The following is a 25,698-nucleotide window of genomic DNA, read 5'->3' as shown; positions in this document are numbered from 1 at the left end:
CCCGACGACAGGTCCCACCGCCTCGCCTCCTGCTCTCTTCTCCGTCGAAGCGACGGGTCTCTCACGTCGGGTGACTCGGGTCATCTGGCGCTGGGCAGCAGGAGAGGCTCAGGGCGCATGCTGCTGCAAAGAAGGTGGCTGAAGGCTGCTGCCTGTAGCCTTCAGAAGAGTCTCAAGCCTGAGGAAGGGTCGGCGAAAGGAGAAAACGTTTCCTCCTCCTCTTCTCTCCCTCACACATCCCCGCGGTCTCTCCCTCTCCCATGGCGCCGAAAGGCTTCCATCACAGATGGAGAGAAGTGCTCTGTGAACATCAGTCGCCACGCACGCTTCCAATATCTCCTGGCTATCTATGTTTAGAAGGGTCCCCCACCCTAAAAAACAAAATGCACGAGGGAGGCTAAATAAATCCCAGCATCTGCCAGTCAGATGAGACAGATAGACACTTCTGCTTGACTGAACCAGCCGGCTCACAAAGCATGGGGCTATCGCTCCTGAATCTAGGACGCATCTATGGTCTGCTTGTCAGGGGTGTCAAACTCAAATTCATCGGGGGCCGCATCAGCAGTTTGGTCACCCTCAAAGGGCCGGTTGTATCTGTAGGACTATGTGTCCACTCTTTATTATCATAAATTATTGTCACTGCATTCAATTATTACTGTTTTTTTGTAATAATGTCAGTAATAACTAGCTCTGAAAGCAGAAACATAGTCAGAATAATGGCAAGTAGATATTCAAATGTACAATTATTGTACAATTTATTGAAAAATGATTTTTGGTAACTGCACTGGGTGGTGGAGGCTCGCTAGGGTTTCATGCAGGAGCTTTGCAGAGCTACTGGTACCTGGAGATGCTGGGGTCCTTCTACATGCAGCTCCACGCGGCGCTGCTGGGTGCTTTGTCTGTGCTTCAGCAGCAGCAGCAGCAGCCGTTTCCAGGCGCCGAGCCGTGGCAGGAGGAGGACGATTCAAAGTGCTACAGAGCACTGCTGCGTCGCAGAGGCTCGGCACTCTCCGTGCGGCGCTGCTGGGCGCTGACCCGGCAAGCTGCCTCCTCCTCCTGCTGTGGCTCGGGGCGCTCCACGCAGCGCCTTTCTAACACCCCCAGGCCCCAGCTGTTTGTCGGCGCGGCGCTTCAGCAGCAAGGTCCCGCTGCTGGGTCCCGCTGGCTGGGGCGCTCGGCGGGCCACATGACGAGGTCTGGCGGGCCGGATTTGGCCCCCGGGCCTTGTGTTTGACACCCGTGCTTCAAAGGGATAGGCGCAACTGCAGAAAGTGCAGAGATTCCTTGTTTTGTTTTAATTTTTATATTTTATTTTCCATTTTTCAATGATATTTTGACATAGATACAATCCAATATTTCCCAACAAATATATGTATTTTGACTTTACTCTTTTTTGCGGTTTCTTATATTTTTAAATTAATCACACTGAATCGCCTTCATTCCCCCAATTAATAATTACTCCCTCGTTATATTTTGACATTAATTTTAACTGTTTGGTTTAAGTTAATCCTGCTAATGGTACAATAACATTTCAGATAATCCACAAAAACTTTCCTCTTTGTTCCTTAAAGCTCCCGTAAGGTTTGCCATTTTGGCATTGTCCATTAATTTAGTCTGCCGTTCCTCCTAGGATGATACAGAAACTTCTTCCCATTTCTGAGCATGAATCACCCTGGCTGCGGTGGTAGCATACATAAACACATATTGATTGATTGTTCTTTTGGTATCTCTGTACCAATTGTCCCTAAAGAGATTCATTGTTTTAGACTGAAAGCTTGTTCCCCTCCATGGATACTGGACTCCATTCCCTAATAATAATAATAATAATAATAATAATAATAATAATAATAATAATAATAATACCCCTCCCATCTGGCTGGGTTTCCCCAGCCACTCTGGGCAGCTTCCAACACAATATTGAAATACAATAATACAACCCTACCCATTGCCCATGGTGGTGGAGTCTAACATATTGTTATGGATTTGGGGGAACCCCTATTCCCTAGAAATGAATACAGTAAATGGTAGGATTTTGATTATTTGGGGTGTGAAGGGAGAAATACCAGCTGCAGAGGAATCCCAGGGCTAGCCTCTCCAAAAAGACTTGGTCAAGCTAGGGCCATTGAGACTGGTTGGCAATGCAAGAGAACTCCCTCCCCGTTGCCCTGAGGTGTGACCAGAGACAGGGGATTTGGAAGGTATGAGGTGACAGCGTTTTTAGCAAGGTATTCTGGGAGGAAAGAGGAGGAAGAAGAAAGACTGAGATCCATCTTGGGCAGGTTGGCTGGGAGAGATGCCTTGGACTCCAGGGCAGGGCTGCCCTGCTGTGGGGAACAAGCTTTCTTGAAATGGCCACGGTGTAAGATCTGGACTACCTCCATGAAGAGTGAATGTGTAAATGGGTGAATGAACCACATTTCTTAAAGCTATGACAGTCTCCATCTTGTCTCAATTCTCCAAAGGAGCACAGACCCTGAGTGACTGGAACCCCACGGGGTTTTGCCACTGCTCAGCAGAAAGAGGGAACAGCACCCAACTTTTAAACGATATACAGTGGCACCTCTGGTTAATAACTTAATTCGTTCCGGAGGTCCGTTCTTAACCTGAAACTGTTCTTAACCTGAAGCACCACTTTAGCTAATGCGGCCTCCTGTTCTCATCCTGAAGCAAAGTTCTTAACCTGAGGTACTATTTCTGGGCTAGCGGAGTTTGTAACCTGAAGTGTTTGTAACCCGAGGTACCACTGTATCTGGAGTCTCCTTAACAAACTACAGTTCCCAGCATTCTTTGGAAGAAGTAGCGATTTAAATGCATAGTGTGGTTAGGCCTACATCAAGCTACTGGTCTCATTTGCCTGTTGTCGTGTCTGCTATCACTAGCTCTCAAAGTTCTCAGGCCAAGATTTAACCCAGGTTTGCTGCCTGAGACCCGCCCCCTCCTTTCTGGAGAAGAATGAATTTTAGACCCCCTACACTGAACGTCTGGGCAACTTTATCACTATGCCCAACCCACCAGCTGGATTATCCAGGAAGTCCCTTCATACATATCTGAATATGTGGCTTGATTAATAATTTCACTGGTTGCTCTGCAGTCCGCATCCCATGGACTTCAGCGGGATTTCTTCTGATTTATGCTGACAGTCAACCATCGCCACCCTTCCATCTTTCACCGATGTGTTCTAAGGGATGCACGTGGTAACTGAACATTCTGTCCTCTCCGTCCCCGAGTGTCCATCAAAACAGAGAAACGCAGTGCGTTTCCCCCATCTGTTCTGCATTGAAGCTCCATCGAAACCCTTTTGGGTTTTCTTAAATTTCCATCTACCCTGCCCAGTCTAGGCCAGCTGCAGGACCTTCCAATGCTGTTGTGGCTCAGAAGTTCCTCAAGCGAAGCTTCCCCTTCCCTTCCCCTCCCCACCCCAACCCCTGTTCCGCCGCTCCTCCTTGGGACAAATTGGGACTGCTTTGGGTAATAATGCAAACATTTGTTTTTCTTTGTGTATACATACACTGTTGTGTTGGCAAACCTCTTCCTTGGACTTATCTCTCTCTCTCTCTCTCTCTCTCTCTCTCTCTCTCTCTCTCTCTCTCTCTCTCTCTCTCTCTCTCTTAAAAAAGCCTAATTAACAGATTGCCATAACAGAAATTGGAGAGGAAAAACTGCAGTTTATTTTATAACTCAATTAGTGAGTTAACGGACAGAAAAAACACACACACATGTAGCCAAGCATTATTACTTTTCTCTTTTGACTTATCTGAACTTTCCAACAATCAGAAACTTGTTCCAGCTCAGGATAACATCCCTTTCCACTCTGCGGGACTTGCCAGTCTCAGCCTTAATCCCCAACACCTGCCCTTAATCAGATGTAGGCAAACCTCCCTCTCCCTGGCTTCATTGGCTGCCAAAAGTCTATGCCCATCTCCTTCCCTTCATACTAACACATTCGCCGGAGAACTCATGAACAGATGATAAATCATTTAACTGTCCTCCTCATCACTCTTGAAATGGAACTGAAATTAGCAGGGATTCCTCCCCACAACTTAAGAGTTCCCGCTCTTTCCCCTTGACAAAAACCCTGCACACCTCAACTTTCAGAAGTAAGTGCCACAAAGTTAGGGCTTTTTTTCAGCTGGAACTCACTGGAACTCTTGGGTGAGCGCCATTGCCATTATAAGACAAGGGAGGTGTTCATGGTGAGTTCCGATCCCTCTTTTTCTATAAAAATAGCACTGCACAGAGTCAAATAGGACTTCCTCCCAGGTAAGTTGGTCTCACATTGTAACCTCAGCATTTGGCTGTCTGTTACCTTCTCTGGTCAAATCAAGTGATGTTTCAGATTGAGGCTGTGTACACATTTGTGGTTTGGGAAGCTGTTGATATATGGTGTTAGCCTGCATCTATATTTCCTCTTATGACACATTGCATTTTGATGCATTCTTTCCCCTAGCTTCAATTCAATCTGAAAGAAAGAGTGACCTAGCTGCATTTCAAGCCAGCAAATAATAATAATAATAATAATAATAATAATAATAATAATAATAATAATAGTGATAGTGATAATAATAATAATTTATTATTTATACCCCGCCCATCTGGCCGGGTTCCTCCAGCCACTCTGGGCGGCTTCCAACAAAACACCAAAATACAGAAATCCACCAAAATACAGAATGTGAAGAGGGTCAAACACAAGGAGAGTTTACTCACATTCAGTTCACAGTAGGTTCCCTGAAGGCAGACTTTAGCTTATAGTTACAGAACAGAGTTTGAGTTCATCCCATATGGGGATTGAGCTCATGTGCTGCTGGCTGAGAGCCAACAGACAGCAAAATAACATCAAGAGCACAGCATCAAGAGTTGAAGAACAACAGGAGTCAAAGAGGAAGATGTCTGCATGACCAGCACTTTTATGGGGTCTCACAGGGTCATGTGCACCTACCTGGTCACATGCAGGGGGAGGATGCCCCAGACCAAGTGTGACAGGAAGTCCTCCTGGCTGGAGTAACACCCGCCTGTGTGTCCACTCTGGGCAAACAGGAAGTGTTGTACTTGACTGCTTATGTTACACCCCACACTTCCCATGGTAGAAATTAGTCATTGCTTTGTTCACATATACATACAATCCCTGGGTTCCTCCATACAGGCTTGCTGTATACTTGATGCCTGGCTATTGACTGTGTGGACTGACTTCAGGGAAGAAGAGCCTTGCACCTGACATAGAAGGAACGATTGGTGCTGATACCGGTATTACATGGATCTGTGATGGCCTTTTATTAACACCTGGAAGTCATCTCTGGGTGTTGCAATCTATAAGCTTTAAAGATGTGAGCAGCCCCACCAGGGCCATCATAAGCACATCTGGCGCCATGGCACAAAGATCCCTCCGGCGCCCCCTCCCTTTCCCAGAATTTAGAACTTCGGGGCTAACTTGCGGACCACCTCGTAGCCTGGGAGCCACCATCCACAGAAGACACCGCCAATGTGGTGACTGCGGCGCGGCTCACCAGACTGCCGGAACCCCATGCTCACTTGCGAGGCTCTGGGGCGCCTCCTCCTCCTCCACTGCCTGACAACAGCCCACTGCCGGCACTCTCGCTGCTGTCCAGTGGCCCGAGGAGCAGGAGGTGGTTGCCACACCACTGCCTGTGCCCTGGGGAGTGGTGGTGGTGGGGCGGCAGGCACCAGTGATGCGGACGAGGCCCCTTGTGAGCCGCTCCTGCCACTGCCGCTCCCGCCACTCCCTCAGATGACAGCGGCTTGCCGGGCGGCGGCTGAGGGGATTCTCACAGCCGAGGGAGAGGAGAAGGTGGCGGCAGAGGAGCCATAGGGCTTAGTGGCTAAATGCGCCTCGCCAACCATTTGGCGGTGTGCAGGGAAAGGGGAGGCCGGCGGCAAAGCTGTGCAGCTCCCCCACTCACTGGGGCGCCCCTGAGCCCTGGCGCAGTGAGCCGCTAAGCCCTATGGGAAAGACGTCTCTGACCCCCACAGATTTAGGCTGTTCCCAAACTACTGCGGTATGACTTACCAACTGGGGGTCCGTGGTGTTTTGTGTTCTTCCTCTACTCTGTTTTCATTTTCCATCCCCCCTCCCCATTTCTAATGAACAACACCCAATTGTCTGTGTCAGTAATCACTCCTTCTTTCCTAAGTCAGAGATGGTGAACTGCTAATATTTTACAACAACAAGAAGAAGAGTTTGGATTTGATATCCCGCTTTATCACTACCCGAAGGAGTCTCAAAGTGGCTAACAATCTCCTTTCCCTTCCTCCCCCACAACAAACACTCTGTGAGGTGGGTGGGGCTGAGAGACTTCAAAGAAGTGTGACTAGCCCAAGGTCAGCCAGCAGCTGCATGTGGAGGAGCGGAGACACGAACCCGGTTCCCCAGATTACGAGTCTACCGCTCTTAACCACTACACCACACTGGCTCTTAAATAAGATGGAAAGCATTAAATAAGATGGAAAGACAGCAACCCTGAGAAGGCATCCTTTTGAATGGAGTAGCGTAAAGACAAATGATGGGTCAAATTTCCAGGGCACATCCTGGCATGTGCACAGAGAAGAGTGACCAAGCTGATCAAGGTTCTGGAAACCAAACCTTATGAGGAATAGTTGAGGGAGCTGGGTATGTTTAGACTGACTGGTAAAGAGGAGTCTGAAAGGAGATAGGATAGCCATCTTCAAATATCTCAAGGGCTATCACGTGGAGGAGGGAGAAAGCTTGTTTTCTCACTGGAAGGGAGGACTCGAACCAATGGCTTCAGGTTACAAGAAAGGAGATTCTAGCTAAACATCAGGAAAAAAACCTTCAATAGTGGAACAAACTCCAACTAGAGGTGGTGGCCTCGCCTTCCTTGGAGGTTTATAAGCAGAGCTTGGATCGCCATTCATCTTGGATGTTTTAGTTGAGATTCCCACATTGCAGGGGTTTGGACTAGATGACCCTTGGGGTCCTTTATAGTTCTACGATTCTATGATTCTATGACACCATGTTGTGTCCACTACAATAGCAGTATAGCTAGCCAGGGGCGGCCCAAGACATTTTGGCACCTGAGACAAACACTCGAAATGACACCCGCTTCTTGCCAGAGAAGAAGGGGTGAGTAAAGACCTACATCAGGAACGTACGTGTGTGTGTGTGTGTGTGTGTGTGTGTGTGTAAATAAAGATCTTCATCTCACCTCACGAATGAGGCCCTTGTTATAGGAGTATTGTTGTTGTTGTTTAGTCGTGTCCGACTCTTCGTGACCCCATGGACCAGAGCACACCAGGCACTCCTGTCTTCCACTGCCTCCCGCAGTTTGGTCAAACTCATGTTTGTAGCTTCGAGAACACTGTCCAACCATCTCATCCTCTGTTGTCCCCTTCTCCTAGTGCCCTCAATCTTTCCCAACATCAGGGTCTTTTCCAGGGAGTTTTCTCTTCTCATGAGGTGGCCAAAGTATTGGAGCCTCAGCTTCAGGATCTGTCCTTCCAGTGAGCACTCAGGGCTGATTTCCTTCAGAATGGATAGGTTTGATCTTCTTGCAGTCCATGGGACTTCTCAAGAGTCTCCTCCAGCACCATAATTCAAAAGCATCAATTCTTCAGCGATCAGCCTTCTTAATGGTCCAACTCTCACTTCCATACATCACTACTGGGAAAACCATAGCTTTAACTATACGGACCTTTGTCGGTAGGATGATGTCTCTGTATATAAGCAGTATACTTATATACTATTCTTGAGCACAGGCTCTCTCAGTAGCCAACAAATTGTTAAAATAAAACTAGAATTCTACTGAAAGCACAGTTACAATGATAAGTAAGTAAATACTGCAAATAAAAGCAAGTAACCAATGCACACTTTTCTTTGTCTGGGAAAGAAATCCTATATCCTAACAGAGAAAACTTTATTGGGACAGTGGTCACAAATCTTGGTCCCCCACTAAGCTTAGTCTGGGTGACTAAAGAAATCCTACTTGCCCATGAGCAGTGTCTGCATAACTGAGTCTGTGGTAGAATTAACCAATAAGGCTTCCAGCAACCCTATGAGTTACATTATACCAGGGATAGGGAACCTGTGGTTTTCTAGGTGTTTGGAAACTGTCAGCTGGTGCAGAATTTGGCAGCCAGGTTGCTCCCTGGGGGAGGTGGTTTGAGCATATTACACCGATCCTGGCCCGACAGCACTGGCTGCCAATTAGTTTCTGGGCCCAATTCAAAGTGCTGGTTTTGAGCTATAAAGGCTCCAGTTCGCCATACAACTCTGGGTACTAAATAATTAGTAAAATTAGAGTTCAATATGAGACAACCTTCAAGGAGGACTGGAAACTGTTTGTAGAGTACCTAAAAATGATTTCAGACATGTTAAAACACTTGCTGGTTTGGAGTAAGCTAAGCAGTAAAAGCTACTCAGAAAATAAGGTGGAGAAAACGAAGGAATAGATTAATCGTAATATGCAGCAGCAATAGACATGAGAGGAAACCATGGAAGGGTAGAAGGGAAGTCGATCAATAAGGGAATGCTTATTGGAAACTGCTTGATTAATTGTATTGTATTGTATTTTTGGAAATTTTATAAATATGTGTTTTTTTTTTAAAAAAAAGCAGGATAAAAAATAATAATGTTATTTATGCGCCATCAGAGCTTTTCGGAATGCACATTACAGATGATCTGCAGGTTATCAATCCTGTACATGTCTACAGCCTCTAATAATTTCACTTTGGCACTGAGCTGGATAAGCTCCTTTGTATAAAACATGGACAATTGTTCTTATTAAGAGACAACTTACCAAACCTTTTCGAACATCAACACCAAGAACTGATAGCATCTGAACTGAAGACTCTTGCTATAAATTTGCTCAAGGAAAAGCCTTTCCATAGTCATACACAGGAAAAGATCGCCACCCGGTGGCTTATGGTGTCTATCTCATCCTTCAATACATGTTGTTCCATATTAGAGAATAAACAATAATTGTACAAGAAGGATCTGTGAAGCTAGCGATAGTAGGTCCATCTGGTCCACTGTGGGTACAGAACTGAAGTTCTTCTTATTTCTTAATTTCATTTCACTTTTAAACTGTATACCGCCTTTCTATATTACTATGCACAAGGCAGTTTACAGCATCAAAATATACAACAAAGAACACATACCTTATAATAATCTGATCCAATACAGAAAGTCGTAATAGAACACAACTTCAAAATGGAATGACTCTTATAAAATAAAGCAATAGTCAATAATATATTAGAATATAATAGTACACAATAAAATCAACTCTCAAAACATCAGCAAATAATAATTAAACAGAAATTTACTCTGAACAATTACAATTACTAATTACTAAACTATGATCAATAAAACTGCAAGTCAGGATGCATAAAATACCACAATACATACAAAGCCGTCTAAAAGGATCAAATTGAGAAACAAAGATGCAGAACTTATAAAACTACAGTACTTTTTAAAATATATATTGCTATTTCTTTGACTATGGCTGTTTGGGCAAACTATCATCCAGTGTAACATAAGAAAAATGTTTATTTCCCCATTATTCTGTTCTCAGACTGATGTCCTGACTTGCAGCAGCTATCCAGGATTTTAGGCAGAGAATCTTTCCCAGGTGCTACCTGGGATGTTCTGCAGGTAAAGCAGATGCTCTACCACTGAGTTATTAAAAAATTAAAAAAAGACTTAATTAAATTTTTAACCTTCAGAAAAATTGAACATGACAAAAATAGCTATAATTATACAACATCTGGCGAAATAAACCTATTATCACAACAGTATAGCAAAATCATAATTATAAATTTTCTTGGTAGTCTTGCAGTCGTCTGTTTATGTAATTAACTAAAGTCATTCTTCTATAAGTTTCCATGGGAGTTGTACTGGCATAAAGTTATTTTCTTCTCAGGATGCCTTTTCAATAGAGCAGTGCCGAACACCTGTAGATTTACCTGCTTCCCAGCCATTCATCGTAGCTTTTATTTTATCAGTTAGGTTTCTTTTCTCCCATTAATGCAATGTTCCAAATTTCCTGCTGCCCCCATTTCTGAGAAATTTAGAAGTGTGGCCTTCCGTTTCTTTGCAAACGTTAGTCATGCTGCCGTTAATAATTAGATCCTGAACCATGTTTTTGCAAGGTGAGTCATCGTAAATATTGAATAAAGCTATTTGGGGAAGCGGCTGCAGAGAACCACTTTGTTATTTTGTCAGACTTTTGCAGCGTTAATTCAAGTGAAACTGCATTTTTCTTTTACAATCCCTTCGTGCGAGGCCTTGGAAACATTCATGTCCCATCAGCAACCATGCTAGAAATTGTCATTACAGTGGTACTTTGGTTTTTGAACAGCTTAGTTCTCAAACATTTCGGCTCCCGAACGCCGCAAACCCGGAAGTGACTGTTCCGGTTTGCGAACTATTTTTGGAAGCCAAATGTCTGACGGGGCTTACGATTGGCAGCAGGAGCTTCCTGCAGCCAATCAGAAGCTGCACTTTGGTTTCCGAACGTTTTGGAAGTCGAACGAACTTCCGGAATGGATTCCGCTTGACTTCCTAGGTACGACTGTAGTGGGAATGTTTGAAAACATTCACGTTGCTGATTTCTTCTTCAACTTTCTGTGCATTGAGATTGCTATCAAGGAAACCTTGCTTTTGCACCTCTGGTCACTGCTTTCAGATTGTACTGGTGTAAGAGCTAGTTAAAAAAAAAAGGTAAAGGGACCCCTGACCATTAGGTCCAGTCGTGACCGACTCTGGGGTTGCGCGCTCATCTCGCATTATTGGCCGAGGGAGCCGGCGTATAGCTTCCAGGTCATGTGGCCAGCATGACAAAGCCGCTTCTGGCAAACCAGAGCCGCACATGGAAACGCCGTTTACCTTCCCGCTGTAGCGGTTCCTATTTATCTACTTGCATTTTGACGTGCTTTCGAACTGCTAGGTTGGCAGGAGCTGGGACCAAGCAATGGGAGCTCACCCCGTCACAGGGATTCGAACTGCCGACCTTCTGATCAGCAAGCCCTAGGCTCAGTGGTTTAACCCACAGCGCCACCTGGGTCCCATTAAGAGCTAGTTACACAAGCAATAAAGTTTTTCCCCTGGACTCAACCACCTCAGGCTGCAGGTGGTAGGCACACCCTCCAACATTTCTCTGATGAAAATAGGGACGTCCTATTTAATAATAATAATAATAATAATAATAATAATAATAATAATAATAGCTTTATTACTTAAACCCTGCCCATCTGACTGGGTTGCCCCAGCCACTCTCTGGATACCTTTCAACATTTATAAAAACACAATAAAACATTAAACATAAAAAACCTTCTCTTCAGATGTCTTATCTCCTTGGCTCAAAGGCATAGCTGTCAAGTTTTCCCTTTTCTCGCGAGGAAGCCTATTCAGCATAAGGGAATTTCCCTTAAAGAAGGGGAGAACTTGACAGCTATGCTCAAAGGTTGCTTAACTCCATACCTGCCAACATTTCTCTGATGAAAATTGGGGCGTCCTAAGGAAAAGTGAAACATTCCGTGATCAAATCAGAAACCGGGACAGTTTCTGTAAATCCAGGACTGTCCCTGGGAAATAGGGACACTTGGAGGGTCTGTGGTAGGTTGCAAAAAAGAAAGAAAGAAAGAAAGAAAGAAAGAAAGAAAGAAAGAAAGAAAGAAAGAGAAAAAAATAGGTGGTGGTGGATGGATGAGAAATATAGTATTATTATTATTATTATTATTATTATTATTATTATTATTATTTACTTATACCCCGCCCATCAGACCGAGCCTCCCCAGCCACTCTGGGCAGCTTCCAAGAGGATATTACAACACACACACACACAAAATAAAACATTAAAAACTTCCTTAAACAGGGTTGCCTTCAGATGTCTTCTCAAAGTCAGATAGTTGACATCTGCTGGGAGGGCAGGGCCGGCTCGTCGTAGACCTCCGGTGGCGCAGGGCACCATGGCGCCGGCCCGACAGGAGGGCGCTGCGAGCTGCGCCCGCCGGCTGGCCGGTCCACTGCGCAACTGCGCGCGGCGCCCACCTGCCCACCGCGCTGGGAAACGGGGCGGGAGGGCGCCGGAGCGATCACGCTGTGCCTGCCCACCCGCCCGCCGCGCAGCAGCGCTGCGCCCACCCGCCCATCGCGCCGGGAAACGGGGCGGGAGGGCGCTGGAGCGATCACACTGTGTCTGCCCGCCCGCTCGCCGCGCAGCAGCGCTGTGCCCACCCGCCCACCGCGCCGGGAAACGGGGTGGGAGGGCGCTGGAGCGATCGCGCTGTGCCTGCCCGCCCACCTGTTGCGCAGCAGCGCTGCGCCCACCCGCCCATCGCGCCGGGAAACGGGGCGGAAGGGCGCCGGAGAGATCCGGCGCACCATGGCGACAGGGGCGCTTAAGACGGCGCTGTGGGAGGGCGTTCCACAGGGCGGGCGCCACTACCAAGAAGGCCCTCTGCCTGATTCCCTGTAACCTCACTTCTCACAGTGAGGGAACCACCAGAAGGCCCTCGGAGCTGGAACTCAGAATCCAATGCACTGAGAAAAATAATTTGTCACCAAGAGCGCTCAGTTAAACAGCTCCCTATTTCCTCCTCTCTCATGGGTTCCCCCTGAGCTTGTTCTTTCCAAATTAGTACAGCCATTCTAAACTTTGTGGCCTGATCTTTGTTCAGTCAAGCCCTTAACACCTCCTTGTCAGGCTCCCCCTTTTTTTCTCACACCCCCAAACACAGTCCTTCCCTCGCAAATATTGTGAGTCAGGAACCTGGCTGCGCAGGAATCTTGTATTAATCTGTGGCAAGCAATGAAACGTGAGCTTTTTCTGCATCGCAGGTGCCCTGAAATGTGTTGGGTGATTTATGCAGACCCCTGAAAGGCTGTCAGAAATGGGGCATCCCAAACTTGAGACTGGAGTTATGTCTCAAGCCAGGCAAGTGGCAGGTTTATCTTTCAAGTGGGATTGCTTAGGACTTTGCCTTGATTGGAAATGACGTGTCCTGCATGGCATAAAAGTGAAATGTTTAAAGCTGGAGATGGGAGGACATCAGAGATAATGGAGAACACAGTGGGGGTGGGGGTGGAGTTCTCCCAGCTCTCTGCCATAAATACAGCCTACATTGAGAATGTGTGCATAGACTAAAAAAACAACAGACTTGCCAGACCATCAATAGCCTTACCACATTATAAAACAGCAGACTTTAAATCTTGCAATTCAACCAAACAAGGCCTGATGTAATAATAATAAAAAAGGCCCTATACAGATTCACATCTGGCTTTTGTAACTGTCATCCAGAGATGTAAAGAGACAGCTTTCATGAGAGACACATCGGCCCCCAGACACACTTATTTAGCAAAAGCTTGCTTGAAATAAATAGAATTTAAACGAGGTTTAATAGGATTTCAATTGTGGCATTCAGTAATGAGTTGTTGTTTCTAATTTTCTGCATCTGCATAATTCTGCCCTGCCACCCTAGATAATATATGACCAGATGTTAATGTTTTTCTCAGAGCTATTATCCCCACTGGTATTATTTAGTTAGTTAGTTTACTAGTTGTGCTCGACCAGGTTAAATGTGTACCAGATGGCCATATGTCGTCGTCATCATCATCATCTTTTATTTATTTATACCCCGCCCATATGGCGGGGTTTCCCCAGACACTCTGGGCGGCTCCCAACTGAATATTAAAAACATGATACAGCATTAAACATTAAAAACTTCTCTAAACAGTGTTGCCTTCAGAAGTCTCCTAAAAGTAAGATAGTTGTTTATGTCCTTGACATCTGTTTGGGAGGGCGTTCCACAAGGCAGGCGCCACTACCAAGAAGGCCCTCTGCCTGGTTCCCTGTAACCTCACTTCTCGCAGTGAGGGACCCGCCAGAAGGGCCTTGGAGCTGGACCTCAGTGTCCGGGCTGAATGGTGGGGGTGGAGATGCTCCTTCAGGTACCGTATACTGGGCTGAGGCCATTTAGGGCTTTAAGGTCAGCACCTACACTTTGAATTGTGCTCGGAAATTTACTGGGAGCCAATGTAGGTCTTTCAGGACTGGTGCTAAATGGTTTCGGTGGCCACTCCCAGTCACCAGTCTAGCTGCTGCATTCTGGATTAATTGCAGTTTCCAAGTCACCTTCAAAGGTAGCCCACACAGAGCACATTGCAGTAGTCCATGCAGGAGATAGCCAGAGCTTTCCCCAATCCGACAAGACAGTCTACAGCAGGTGTCCCCAAACTGCGGCCCTCCATATGTTTTGGACTACAGCTCCCATAATCCCTAGCTAACAGGACCAGTGGTCGGGGAAGATGGGAATTGTAGTCCAAACATCTGGAGGGCCGAAGTTTGTGGATGCCTGGTCTACAGGCAGGTAGGGTCTCAACCTGCATACCAGATGGAGCTGGTAGACAGCTGCCCTGGCCACAAAATTGACCTGCGCCTCCATGGACAGCTGTGAGTCCAAAATGACTCCCAGGCTGTGCACCTGGTCCTTCAGGGGCAAAGTTACCCCATTCAGGACCAGGGAGTCCTCCACACCAACCCGCCTCATCCCCGAAGAATAGTACTTCTGTCTTATCAGGATTTAACCTCAATCTGTGTTTAATAGATTCTGTGTTTAATAGTTCAATGTTTAATAGATTATTTTATTTCATTTTTCTGTTGGAAGCCGCCCAGAGTGGCTGGGGAAACCCAGCCAGATGGGTGGGGTATAAATAAATAAATAAATAAATAATAATAACAACAATAATCATCATCTGTTAGGCGCCATCCATCCTCCAACTGCCTCCAGACACTCACACAAGACCTTCTCTGCCCTCACTGGTTCTGATTTAAAGGAGAGGTAGAGCTGGGTATCATCTGCATACTGATGAACACCCAGCCCAACCCCCCTGATGATCTCTCCCAGCGGCTTCATATAAATGTTAAAATGGATTTATTTTACTACATTATACCTACAGTGCACAAAGGAGATGCTCAAAGCAGCGGCATTCTCTCTCTCTCTCTCTCTCAACTGCCTCCACTGGCAATCCTGAAGCCAGAACAGATGATTGCTTAGTCAGTGGAAGGAAGCCCCATTGACTTCGGTGGAACTTAGGCAGGCATGGCAAGGCGTTTTGAGGCTGACCTCTCTGAATTCTCTTGCTCCACCTGCCGTCCGCAAACAAGCCACTTTCTCCGGATCCTGGACCAACCCCAAATAATACACTCATCAGGATAAAGTGGCTTGCTTTATCCAAACGCAACGCTTCCAGATCGGCAGCAATACCTCTGGTTACGAACTTAATTCTAAGAAATGAATGAAAGAAAAACCACGCATGGGCGTAGCCAGGATTTTTGTTGTGGGGGGGGGGAGGACTTTTTTTGAGGGGGGCAGAACCGACGTGATTGATCAGTTAGTTGAGTATTAATAGTGTTGATATGGGGGCGGGCAACTTCCCCCGCCCATGATACCATGGCTTTCAATTAAGAGGCACAATTACGATAGTATTGCAAAGGGTTTGGTGAACCTTGCCCCAGAATCACAATGTAAAGCAAGGTCGACGTGGCATAGCTGCCAAGTTTTCCCTTTTCTCGCGAGGAAGCCTATTCAGCAGAAGGGAAAATCCCTTTAGAAAAGGGATAACTTGGCAGCTATGCGACGTGGCATAATAGTAAGTAAAGGTAAAGGGATCCCTGACCATTAGGTCCAGTCGTGACCGACTCTGGGGGGTTGCGGCGCTCATGCCCGACCTTCTGATCGGCAAGCCCTAGCCTAGGCTCTGTGGTTTAACCCAGAGCGCCACCCGCGTCCCTCATAATAGGAAGTAGCTCCGTGCAAATTGCTCTCCGTGGAGGCGTTTTCGTTTTTTTTCAGTGCAGATTTATACGTTTTATTGGTACAAGAGGGTTAACTTTCATTTCCTTGTGCAATATATGAATCCCGATACTGGGGGATTGGACTAGATTAACCTCCAATTTAGGTTCCTTTCCAACTATACAATTCTATACTGTTAACTATACAAAATCCTTGGGGGAGGGGGGGGGGAAGGAAGAGGAATTTAAAAAGACTTGCTCAGAAATTCTCCACCACTAGGAGTAGTCGTGGCCGAGTGGTTAAGGCGATGGACTAGAAATCCATTGGGGTCTCCCCGCGCAGGTTCGAATCCTGCCGACTACGGCGCGGATTTATTTTTCAAAGGGCCAAACTTTTAATTGAAGCGCCTTGATCCTAGCAGGGCGGGGGTTTCCCGGAAGAACCAGGATGGGGCCGCCAGAGGCAGCGTAAGCCCAGCTCTTGGGAAGGGAAACTCGTGACACTCCGATCTCCTCCTCCTCCTCCTATTCTCCAGCCTTGCAACAGCAGCGGCACTTTCGCTGCGCGCAACTCGAGTCCCAGCAAAGTCTGCGCTGCGCCGGTGGAGCTTTGGCGACGCCATGCAGCCCAGCTCGGGGCCTGCCGTGCTGGTCACCACCAGGTAAGGCGGCTTGCAGTGCAGGGGCCTCGGTTTGCTCTGTCTCCCTGCCTCTTGCCGCTTCCCAAAGCGAGGAGGACGCGGGGCTTGGAGAGTTCAGGGGAGCTTTCTTGGCCGAGCAATCCCCGGGATCCAGATGCGCGCCTTGGGCCCGGCTCAGCAGCTGGCATGGGCTGCCTTTCTGCCTCCTCGGGCTGCATCTCTCCCGAGCAGGACGAGCCTCTCTGCCTGCGCCTCCTGTCTCTCCAGTAGCGCCTCCTTCCTTCTCCCCCGCGGCTCCCCTCTTCCCAAAGGCGCACGGGTTTCTTTGCGCACCCGCCCGCCTGCTTTGGTTACAACCAAGTCCAGAGCGCGTGGAACTGGCAGCCAGCTTCCTCCATCTTAGCCTTGGGTGGGTGGGTGGGGTTAATTTATTGTTCGGTGCATTGGTACCACCCCGCCTTTTTCTCCAAGGAGCTGGAGGGGGCGTGCATTTTATTGTTATTATTTATTACATTTTTATAGCGCCCTTCATCCAAGAATCGCAGGGCAGTTTGCAATCGAAAAGTACAAAAGTAACGAAACAAAATCAATGCCCCCACTATGGTTCTGCCCCTCATTTAATTATTTCTTTTTCCCATTTATTCAACTGTTACAATACAGCTTTGTCCACTGCCATAATATCTCAGAATGATCATTCCAATCCCACATCACTGTCATGTTGGCTCCCCTAATACTCAACTACCAGTCTGGTTGATTAGTTATTGATGGTATGTGAGGCGTTCTGATAGAGCAGGGGTCCCCAAACTAAGGCCCTGGGGGCCGGATGCAGCTCAATCACCTTCTAAATCCGGCCCGCAGACAGTCCAGGAATCAGCATATTTTTACATGAGTAGAATGTGTCCTTTTATTTAAAATGCACCTCTGGGTTATTTGTGGGGCATAGGAATTCGTTCATTCCCCCTCCAAAAATATAGTCCAGCCCCCCACAAGCTCTGGGGACAGTGGACCGGCCCCCTGCTGAAAAAGTTTGCTGACCCCCTTGCTCTAGCAAGACTCCAGTTGTTATTAACCCAAGCCCCTGTCTATTTGTATATTGGAGGTTTCCTTTCATTGTTGGCAATAACTAGTCTAGTGGCTGAACAGGAAGGAAATTCTTTAGATTTAAAGGTAGAATTTGGGGTCAACTCTAGTGATAATAAGGCAAGTGCCAAATTAAGAGGGATTGATTGCTGGGGGTCAGATAAAAACTTTCCCCCAAAAGGCGTGGACCATGGTACACTCCCACCAAACATGAATATAGGAAGGACCCTTGATCTCTACAGCCCTTCCAACATAATGGTGAGCTTGGAAGAATTTATCTTTGCAAGGCATGTGAGGGTCCAATGCCGCCAAAATTTTAAGGGGAATTTCCTGAAGGTGAGCCAAAATTGTTTTAAAAAATGGATTACGCCATATAGATTCCCATGCTTTCTCACTTATTGAAATTTCTGTGTCAGTTTCCCATCTCATTCAAATATCTTTTGTGTTGCTCACGAAGTTCATTAATACCATACCATATATCAGGCATGTCCAACAGGTAGATTGTGATCTACCGGAAGATCACCGGATGTCTGCGGTAGATCACTGGCTTCCCCCAAAGAAGCTAAACAACTGTGACTCCCCTAAAAAAAAGCTCAGTATTTTACCTACTCCCTGAAAAAACTCAACAACTTTGACCCAAACCCCTCCAAAATGGGCCTTCCTCCTTCATAAAAAAAGCCCAACAACTTTGACCTGAACCCCCCCCCCCAAAGGGGGTAGATCACTGCCAATTTTTAACTCTGTGAGTTGGCCACCGCTGCCATATACCACTGAAACTGCCCCTTTCAGAAACAATAGAATACTGAATGGTTTAGTTTACTGTATATAAAATATGCAGGGATTTCTGCTATGCAAAATGAACCATGGAAAGAGAAGAAGGGAAGTCACTGATATTTTAAGGTAGCCCGGTGAGCTTCATGGCTGAATGGAGATTTATAGAATTGTAGCGGAGGGGACCCTGAGCGTCATCTAGTCCAACCCCCTGCAATGCAGGAATCTCAACACGGAGTCCCTCATCCAAATTGACCAGATCTGAACCTTTTGCCCAACTCTGGATCAAATACTGATGTCAGCGTTGGGAGTCTGTTGGCACTGAAACGTGGCCTTGAACTCTGATTGAACACTTTCTGTGTTTTCATTCGCAGACCTCTTCAAAACACCCACACAGGGATCGATCTGTCCGTTCCAGAGTACCAGGAAATCCGGGGAAAGATGATGTCAGGCCATGTGGAATATAATATTGTCGCCGTGACGCAGCTGCCTGCTTTCAAATCATCAAAGCACAAGCCAGAAGACATAATTCAGTTTATGGTAATCCATTATGAAACAGTTGCTGCTGCTGTTGAACTGTTGTTATGCAGCAGAGAGAGCGCATATGGATACATGAGCGACACTACGAATCTAAGATGTTCATGACTAGAGATGTGGGTGTAGGAATGTGGGTGGCACTGTGGTGTAAACCACTGAGCCTCTTGGGCTTGCCAATCAGAAGGTCAGTGGTTCGAATCCCTGTGATGGGGTGAGCTCCCATTGCTCTGTCGCAGCTCCTGCCAACCTAGCAGTTCCAAAGCACGCCAGTGCAAGTAGATAAATAGGTACTGCTGCAGCGGGAAGGTAAACGGCATTTCCATACGCTCTGGTTTCTGTCATGGTGTTTTATTGCACTAGAAGCAGTTTAGTCATGCTGCCCACATGACCCGGAAAGCTGTCTGTGAACAAACGCTGGCTCCCTCAGCCTGAAAGCAAGATGAGCGCTGCAACCCCATAGTCACCTTTGACTGGACTTAACCTCATTGGGGCTTGGGGCCTCTTTCTGAACAATGTGGGGAGGAAGGGACTCTGGACTTTAAAGGATCTTTGTCTGGTAATTTCTCCTAGGGTTTAAGTAAGGCATTATGTTTCTATTTCGAGGGAAAACATGACAGAACGTATCCCCTTTTGCTACAAAAAATGGTTTGGTTAAAAAAAGAGTTGCCTTAAATATTCAGTGGAACAATGTAGCAGCTACTTACGGTATGTTGTAAGTAATGGGTAGGCAACCTAAGGCCTGGGGGCCAGATCCGGCCCAATCACCTTCTCAATCCGGCCTGCGGACGGTCCGGGAATCAGCGTGTTTTTACATGAGCAGAATGTGTCCTTTTATTTAAAATGCATGTTGTTGTTGTTTAGTCGTTTAGTCGTGTCCGACTCTTCGTGACCCCATTATTTAAAATGCATATCTGGGTTATTTGTGGGGCATAGGAATTCATTCAATTCCCCCCCCAATATAGTCCAGCCCCCCACAAGGTCTGAGGGACAGTGGAGCTGCCCCCTGCTGAAAAAGTTTGCTGACCCCTGTTGTAAGTACTCCCTGCAAACAAATGCTCATATTGGGAAATATCCGAAGCAGATTGCTTTAAGAAAACCGCCATTTGTGCAGGTTTCTTGTTTCAGAGGGGAAGATCTATATTTTGCGCCAATAAACTTTGGATGCGAAGAATGCATTTGATTTTAGAAGACAAATTAAGATGCTTGCCTGTAGCACAGTGGAAACAAAAAGCTTCTTGACAGTTTATGTTAATGGCTGGTTGTAAGCTGGTTCCTACATACATGCCCATCCTTTGATGACTGTATTGTCAAACAATGATTTGCATGTGTGAATGGGCGATAATGCTTTGAATGTAATTGAATTACCTCCCCCCACCCCCAATTTATATTTACCTGTTTAATTGTCCTCAGTGGAGCCAGTTCACACATCCAGTCATTGAGTGTAGTAGAGTTTTCTCAGCCGAATGTTTTTGAAATGGCACCACTCCACCAGCATTTTCCATGGAGGTAATGTGAGAAGAAGGATTCTGTCATGACTCATTCACACACATGCAAGCCATCACTTGATGCCATCAAGTGAGGAAAATGCTTGTGAACCATTCCTTTGCCTCTAATGGAGGGATGGGCAACTTTTCAACCTCCATATATTGTCAGTCTCCAGCTTTCATCAGTCCCAGCCAATATGCCCAGTCACCAGAGAAAATGGGAAGTGGAGTCTTGCAACATCTGAAGGGCAACAGGTTCCCTATCTGCTGCAATGAATAATGCTTCAGTTTTGGAAAGTTTTCTTCAGCTTCAGTTTTTATGCAGGGCATGGTGAACCTGTGGGCCTCTGGAAGTTGTTGGACTCCAAGTTCCATCATCCCTAGCCAGCATTGTTAAGCATGATGGGATGTGTAGTCCTATTGACACCCAGTGCTGGATTAAACCCTGTGGAGGCCCCTAGGCAGTCAAACTTTGGCCTTGCAAATTATCTCCTAATAGTAATTGATTGTAGTCAATATTATTTTGATCCCTTGTCGCAGGGCCCCCAAAAGGCATGGGGCCCTTAGGGCACTGCCTACTCTGCCTATTTGGCAATCTGGCACTGATTTCACCACATGTTCCCTATACTTGCACAAAGCCGTGCGACATTAAAGCGACTTTGTTCCTTGTTAGACACCTCGGCTGCTCTGATTTCCACCCCTTTCTCAGGAGATAATTAATTTGAACATTCCAGTCCCCTACTGGAATGGTATTTTCATCCTGCGAAATATTTTTGGTCACTGTGGCATGGTCAAATACCTTAAATAGTTTAGCCGGTGTAGCTAATCTTAATTCTTGAGCTTGTTGCAGGCAGTTGAAAGGGATAGAAGGTATTCTTTCCCCACTTGAGTAAGAGATGTCACATTCCATTTCGTTGGTGTTTCCAACCAAAGTAGTTGTGCCATGAAAACCTACTCATTCACCTTGACCTGTTACATTATCCAAAGCTATTTAAAGCTTATCTGAGCAGCTTCATCTTGCCAGCCACCAACCTCTGAAGTCTTGTGTATGTTTGTAATTATATACAGCAATACACTTAGCATAGCTGCCAAGTCTCCCGTATTCCCCGGGAAACCCCCATTTTTCCAGCTGTCCCCAGCCGAAAAAAAGATTTTTTTGTCCCCCCCCCAGTTTATTCTGGCGCGATGGCCATTTTGGAACTGGGCGGAGCATGCTCAGAAGCAACTTTTGATGCTGCTTTGCCCAGTTCCAAAATGGCTGCAGCGCGACTTCTGGTCTTCCATGAACACGGTTTTAACAGGGAGTCCGTAGGTGACTGTGGAGGCCAATTTGGGATTCACACCTCCTTCCACAGTTGGGGCATAGGTTTCCGGCTGGGAGTTGATCACGGTGAGGGTTTGCCAAGCGTGCCTTCCTCTTAGCACATTTCTCCCTTTCGTCCTGAGTTCGAGCTTCATCAAAGTTCATGACACCTTTGGTAAAGGCTGTTCTCCAATTGGAGTGCTCGCAAGCCAGTGTTTCCCAGTTGTTGGTGTTTATACTACATTTTTAAAGATTTGCCTTGAGAGAGTCTTTAAACCTCTATCGTTGACCACTAGCAAGTGAGTACAGGATTGAAGGGTAACATCCAGGGGCGTTGCAGCTCAGTCAGTCAAGTATGAGACTCTTAATCTCTGGATCGTGGATTCAAGCCCCACGTTGGGCAAAAGATTCCTGGATTGCAGGGGGTTGTCCCAGATGACGTTTGTGGTCTCTTACAATTCTACAGTTCTATGATACTCTCATTTTAGGTACTTTCAAAGACTTTGGACACATGCCCATGAAATAAATTTGCCTCTGGCCAGATCAGCATAGAGGGTGGCAGAGTCTACTGCCATGGCACCAGCCACCCCTGGGGAAAAAAGCAGTTAAAAAGGGGCGAGAAGGGGCTGGAGTAAAAGATAGGGGCCTCAGACTCCCTATGCCACCCGGCCTTGTGCTGAAGTGAGACCATTAGCTCTCAGTGGTTTCAGACCAGGGGGCACCCACTTTGCTGCCTAAGTTGCTAAACTTAATGCAAACTTTCTCCCAGCTATTATTCTTCCTATGTTGTACTTTAGGGTTGGGGACATCCCTTGATGCAGTAGCAAGCTCTACTGTGACGCATCTTGCTGGATCATAGCTGCCAAGTTTTCCCTTTTCTCGTGAGGAAGCCTATTCAGTATAAGGGAATTTCCCTTAAAAAAAGGGAGAACTTGGCAGCTATGTGCTGGATCGACTATCAGGGAGCTGTTCTCTGTGTGTACAGGTTTATTTTTAAGGATGTCACTTCTGTAGCAAAATTAAGAAATGTAGAAGAGCCTGAATCTTTGAGTGGTATATGATGGTTGGTTCCAGTAGAGGGCACTCAAACACCATTCAAGAGCATATTTATCTAGGCCTCGAGGTGGCCAGAAAGACAGCGTTCTTTCTGGCGATGTTAAGAACAGGGGATGCACTGAATACTTGTGCTTGGAATCATAGAATCACAGAATGGTAAAGTTGGAAGGGATCCCAGGGGTTATCAGCCCAGCTCCCCTGCAATGCAGGAATCTTTTGCCTGGTTTGAGACTTGAACCCATGACCCTGAGATTAAGAGTCTCACGCTCTACCGATCGAGCTATCCCAGCTTGTTCTTATTTGAAATCAATGGATATTCTATCTACACCAATCAATAAGTTTATTATCCAATGTAAGGGTGAAGGAGTTCTGTTCCGTGAATTTATAAGAATGGGAGCTTAGAGTGTGGCTGTTTACTGAAAATTCAAGCTGATAAGTTTGCACAAAGCTTGCTACACCACCAGTTTATTAAACATTCATCCTGATATGTTATCATGGACGTTATATGAAATTGCCAGGTTATGGTGATTATCTCACACTTTATATCATTTCTGTTGTCAGAGCTTTTGTACTAGGAAGTGCGCTCAAAGTTTGTGTGAATAAACAGCCCACCTGGATGTGCCCTTTAAGGTTAAATGCAGGCATACTTGGAAACTAAAAGTTGGTGGTGGTTCCAACCAGATCTGATCCTAATCGTTTGGTGGTGAGCTTAGGCTACAACATGGGTGGGCAAACTAAGGCCTGGGGGCCGGATCTGGCCCAATCGCCTTCTAAATCTGGCCCGCGGATGTTTTTACATGAGTAGAATGTGTCCTTTTATTTAAAATGCATCTATGGGTTATTTGTGGGGCCTGGGAATTCATTCATTTCCACCCCCCCCCAAATATATAGTCCAGCCCCCCACAAGGTCTGAGGGACAGTGGACCGCCCCCCTGCTAAAAATGTTTGCTGACCCCTGTGCTACATCCTAAAATACAAGATGAGATTTATGGATCTGTGTCCACATTCAGATTTTTTAAAATTTTGTTTCAGTGCTACTATGGTTTTCTTCTTGGTCTTGAAAATTAGAGTTGCAAGGAGCTTTGAATCTGCAATATAGCATTCCCGACAGTTGGCCACCCATGCTCTGAATAAGTTTCACTTATTTATCACTTATTAAGGCACTTGCCCGAATATTGCTGATTAGTTCTGTTAGCCAAGAAATGGCCTTGCCCTTAAATCAGCGTGTGAACAGATTGTCAAAGTGATCAATGCAAATCCACAGAAGCTTTTTGCTCCTTTTACAGATAATCCTTTGGGAGCATTTCTGGGGCCACAAACAAAGGCTGTTCTGTAAACAAGGCAGAAACTGTGTTCAGAAGGTCCCATATAGCAGTCACCAGCGGAAGAATGGGCTCTTCATGGCAACCGTTGCCTTCCTAAGCTCATAAAATTTGCAAGCATTTTTTCTTTCTCATTTTCATTTATTTATTTATACTTTTCAACTTTATACATTTCTCTAATTTTACAATCATTTTGACATTTCAAAACTTGACTTCCTTCCTTCTCTTTCTGCGGTTCCTTGAATTTAATTTTTAATATCTTCTGGATATCCAAATTAACTTAATTTGCTCATTTATTTCATCTTCTTTAAATATATACTCTTATAAAACTGCAGGTTATTACAATAATCCTGCCAGTGTTTTTATCTGTTTATAATTTATCTGTAAATATTCAATAAAACATTGCCATTCTTTTATAGTTATATGTTATCTTGATTTCTTATTCTTCCAGTCAAGCATTCATTTCTTCACCCTTCCCTTCATTTCTGTATTGCTTCTCCTTTGTCAGGGTCACTGGGATTCCTGCATTGCTGGGGGTTGGACTAGATGACCCTCAGGGTCCCTTCCAACTTTACAATTCTATGAGCAGGGTGAGCTTTCAAGCTTTCAATAGTATTTATGCCAGAGTTATTTCCTTAGCCAATTTTCACCCCTTTTTTCCGTATAGGTTTGTTTCATGCGGACCAATCAGAGCTGGATTTAGGTTTGTATTTCAGTTCAACAATTACTTTGATAAAATACATATTTTGTTATGTGCAAATGGCTTTAGATACCAATTAGGTCCATAAATTACCATATAGCATATATTCAACACAAAAAACAGCAACAATTTGTTGTTGACAAAGGACAGCTGCAATGAAAATGACCGTCTAGATATGTTGCTACACTGCAGTAACAAGAATAAGAGATTGAATCTAACTCTTTTTTTCCTCCAGACTCATTGCAGTATATGTAACTCTTAGAGAAACTGTAAATGGGAAACAATTTTTGAAATCTAGCTCATTATCCTGTGGACCCATTTCCAAATTTGTTTCCCGATTACAATTTTTCTATGGCTAACTTGGTCCGTTAATTGTAATAGGAGTACAAATAAGTTGGATTCGACCCAGTGTATTTTGTTTTAGAACCGTGAGCAACAACAGCCTGCGCTGTGACAAGCTTCTCCATATTTCTCATTTAACGACAAAGACAAATTCTGCCTATTCTGCTTACAGGTCTCAAAGAAGTACAGCGAGATTGAGGAGTTTTATCAGAAGCTGGCTACACGTTACCCACAATCCTCTCTGCCACCACTGCCAAGGAAAGTGCTGTTTGTTGGGGAGTTTGACATCCGGGAACGGAGAGCTGCCTTTAATGAGATCATGAGATCCATTTCCAAAGACACAGATCTAGCAACAAGTCCCGAGTTAATGGAATTCCTAGGTAACTACCAAGCATGCTTTCGTATGGTAACATGTCTTTTATTCAATATCCAGTGACCCTTTAAGCTTTTGAATACCAGAGAAATTTCGCAAAATCAGCTGCATCTCCTATCAATTTTCAAGACACCTTTTTCCCTTAAGGTATTAAATTCTCATGTCCAAGCACCTCCGCAAACCTGCTAGATTTGCTTTCCTACAAACCCTGTACTCAGATTGGTCTTGAATTTCATAAATACTCCTTTGCCTAATGGTGAGATTTGGTTGTAAAAGCACCCCGTGACTTAGACATGTAATGTGATTTAAGAAGAAAAGCCACACCTTC

The 25,698-nt window shown here is 45.6% G+C and overlaps 1 protein-coding gene and 1 non-coding gene across 2 annotated transcripts in view; both read left to right on the top strand.

Moving 5' to 3' along the window:
* Window positions 1-16,043: 16,043 nt before the first annotated feature.
* TRNAS-AGA (transfer RNA serine (anticodon AGA)) lies at window positions 16,044-16,125 on the top strand. Its single transcript has one exon. It is a non-coding gene; the product is annotated as a tRNA-Ser (tRNA).
* HS1BP3 (HCLS1 binding protein 3) overlaps window positions 16,106-25,698 on the top strand; it is a 32,527-nt gene continuing 22,934 nt past the window's right edge. The window contains exons 1-3 of the mRNA XM_035109989.2: window positions 16,106-16,423; window positions 18,628-18,793; window positions 25,170-25,377. Coding sequence (XP_034965880.2) covers window positions 16,383-16,423; window positions 18,628-18,793; window positions 25,170-25,377 — 415 coding nt within the window. The 5' untranslated portion in view covers window positions 16,106-16,382. The remainder of the gene's footprint in view (window positions 16,424-18,627; window positions 18,794-25,169; window positions 25,378-25,698) is intronic.

The sequence above is a fragment of the Zootoca vivipara genome, chromosome 3 (assembly GCF_963506605.1).
Source record: "Zootoca vivipara chromosome 3, rZooViv1.1, whole genome shotgun sequence".
NCBI lineage: Eukaryota > Metazoa > Chordata > Lepidosauria > Squamata > Lacertidae > Zootoca > Zootoca vivipara.
Note: the sequence above shows the minus strand (reverse complement) of the source record. Positions and strands in the feature narration are given on the sequence as shown.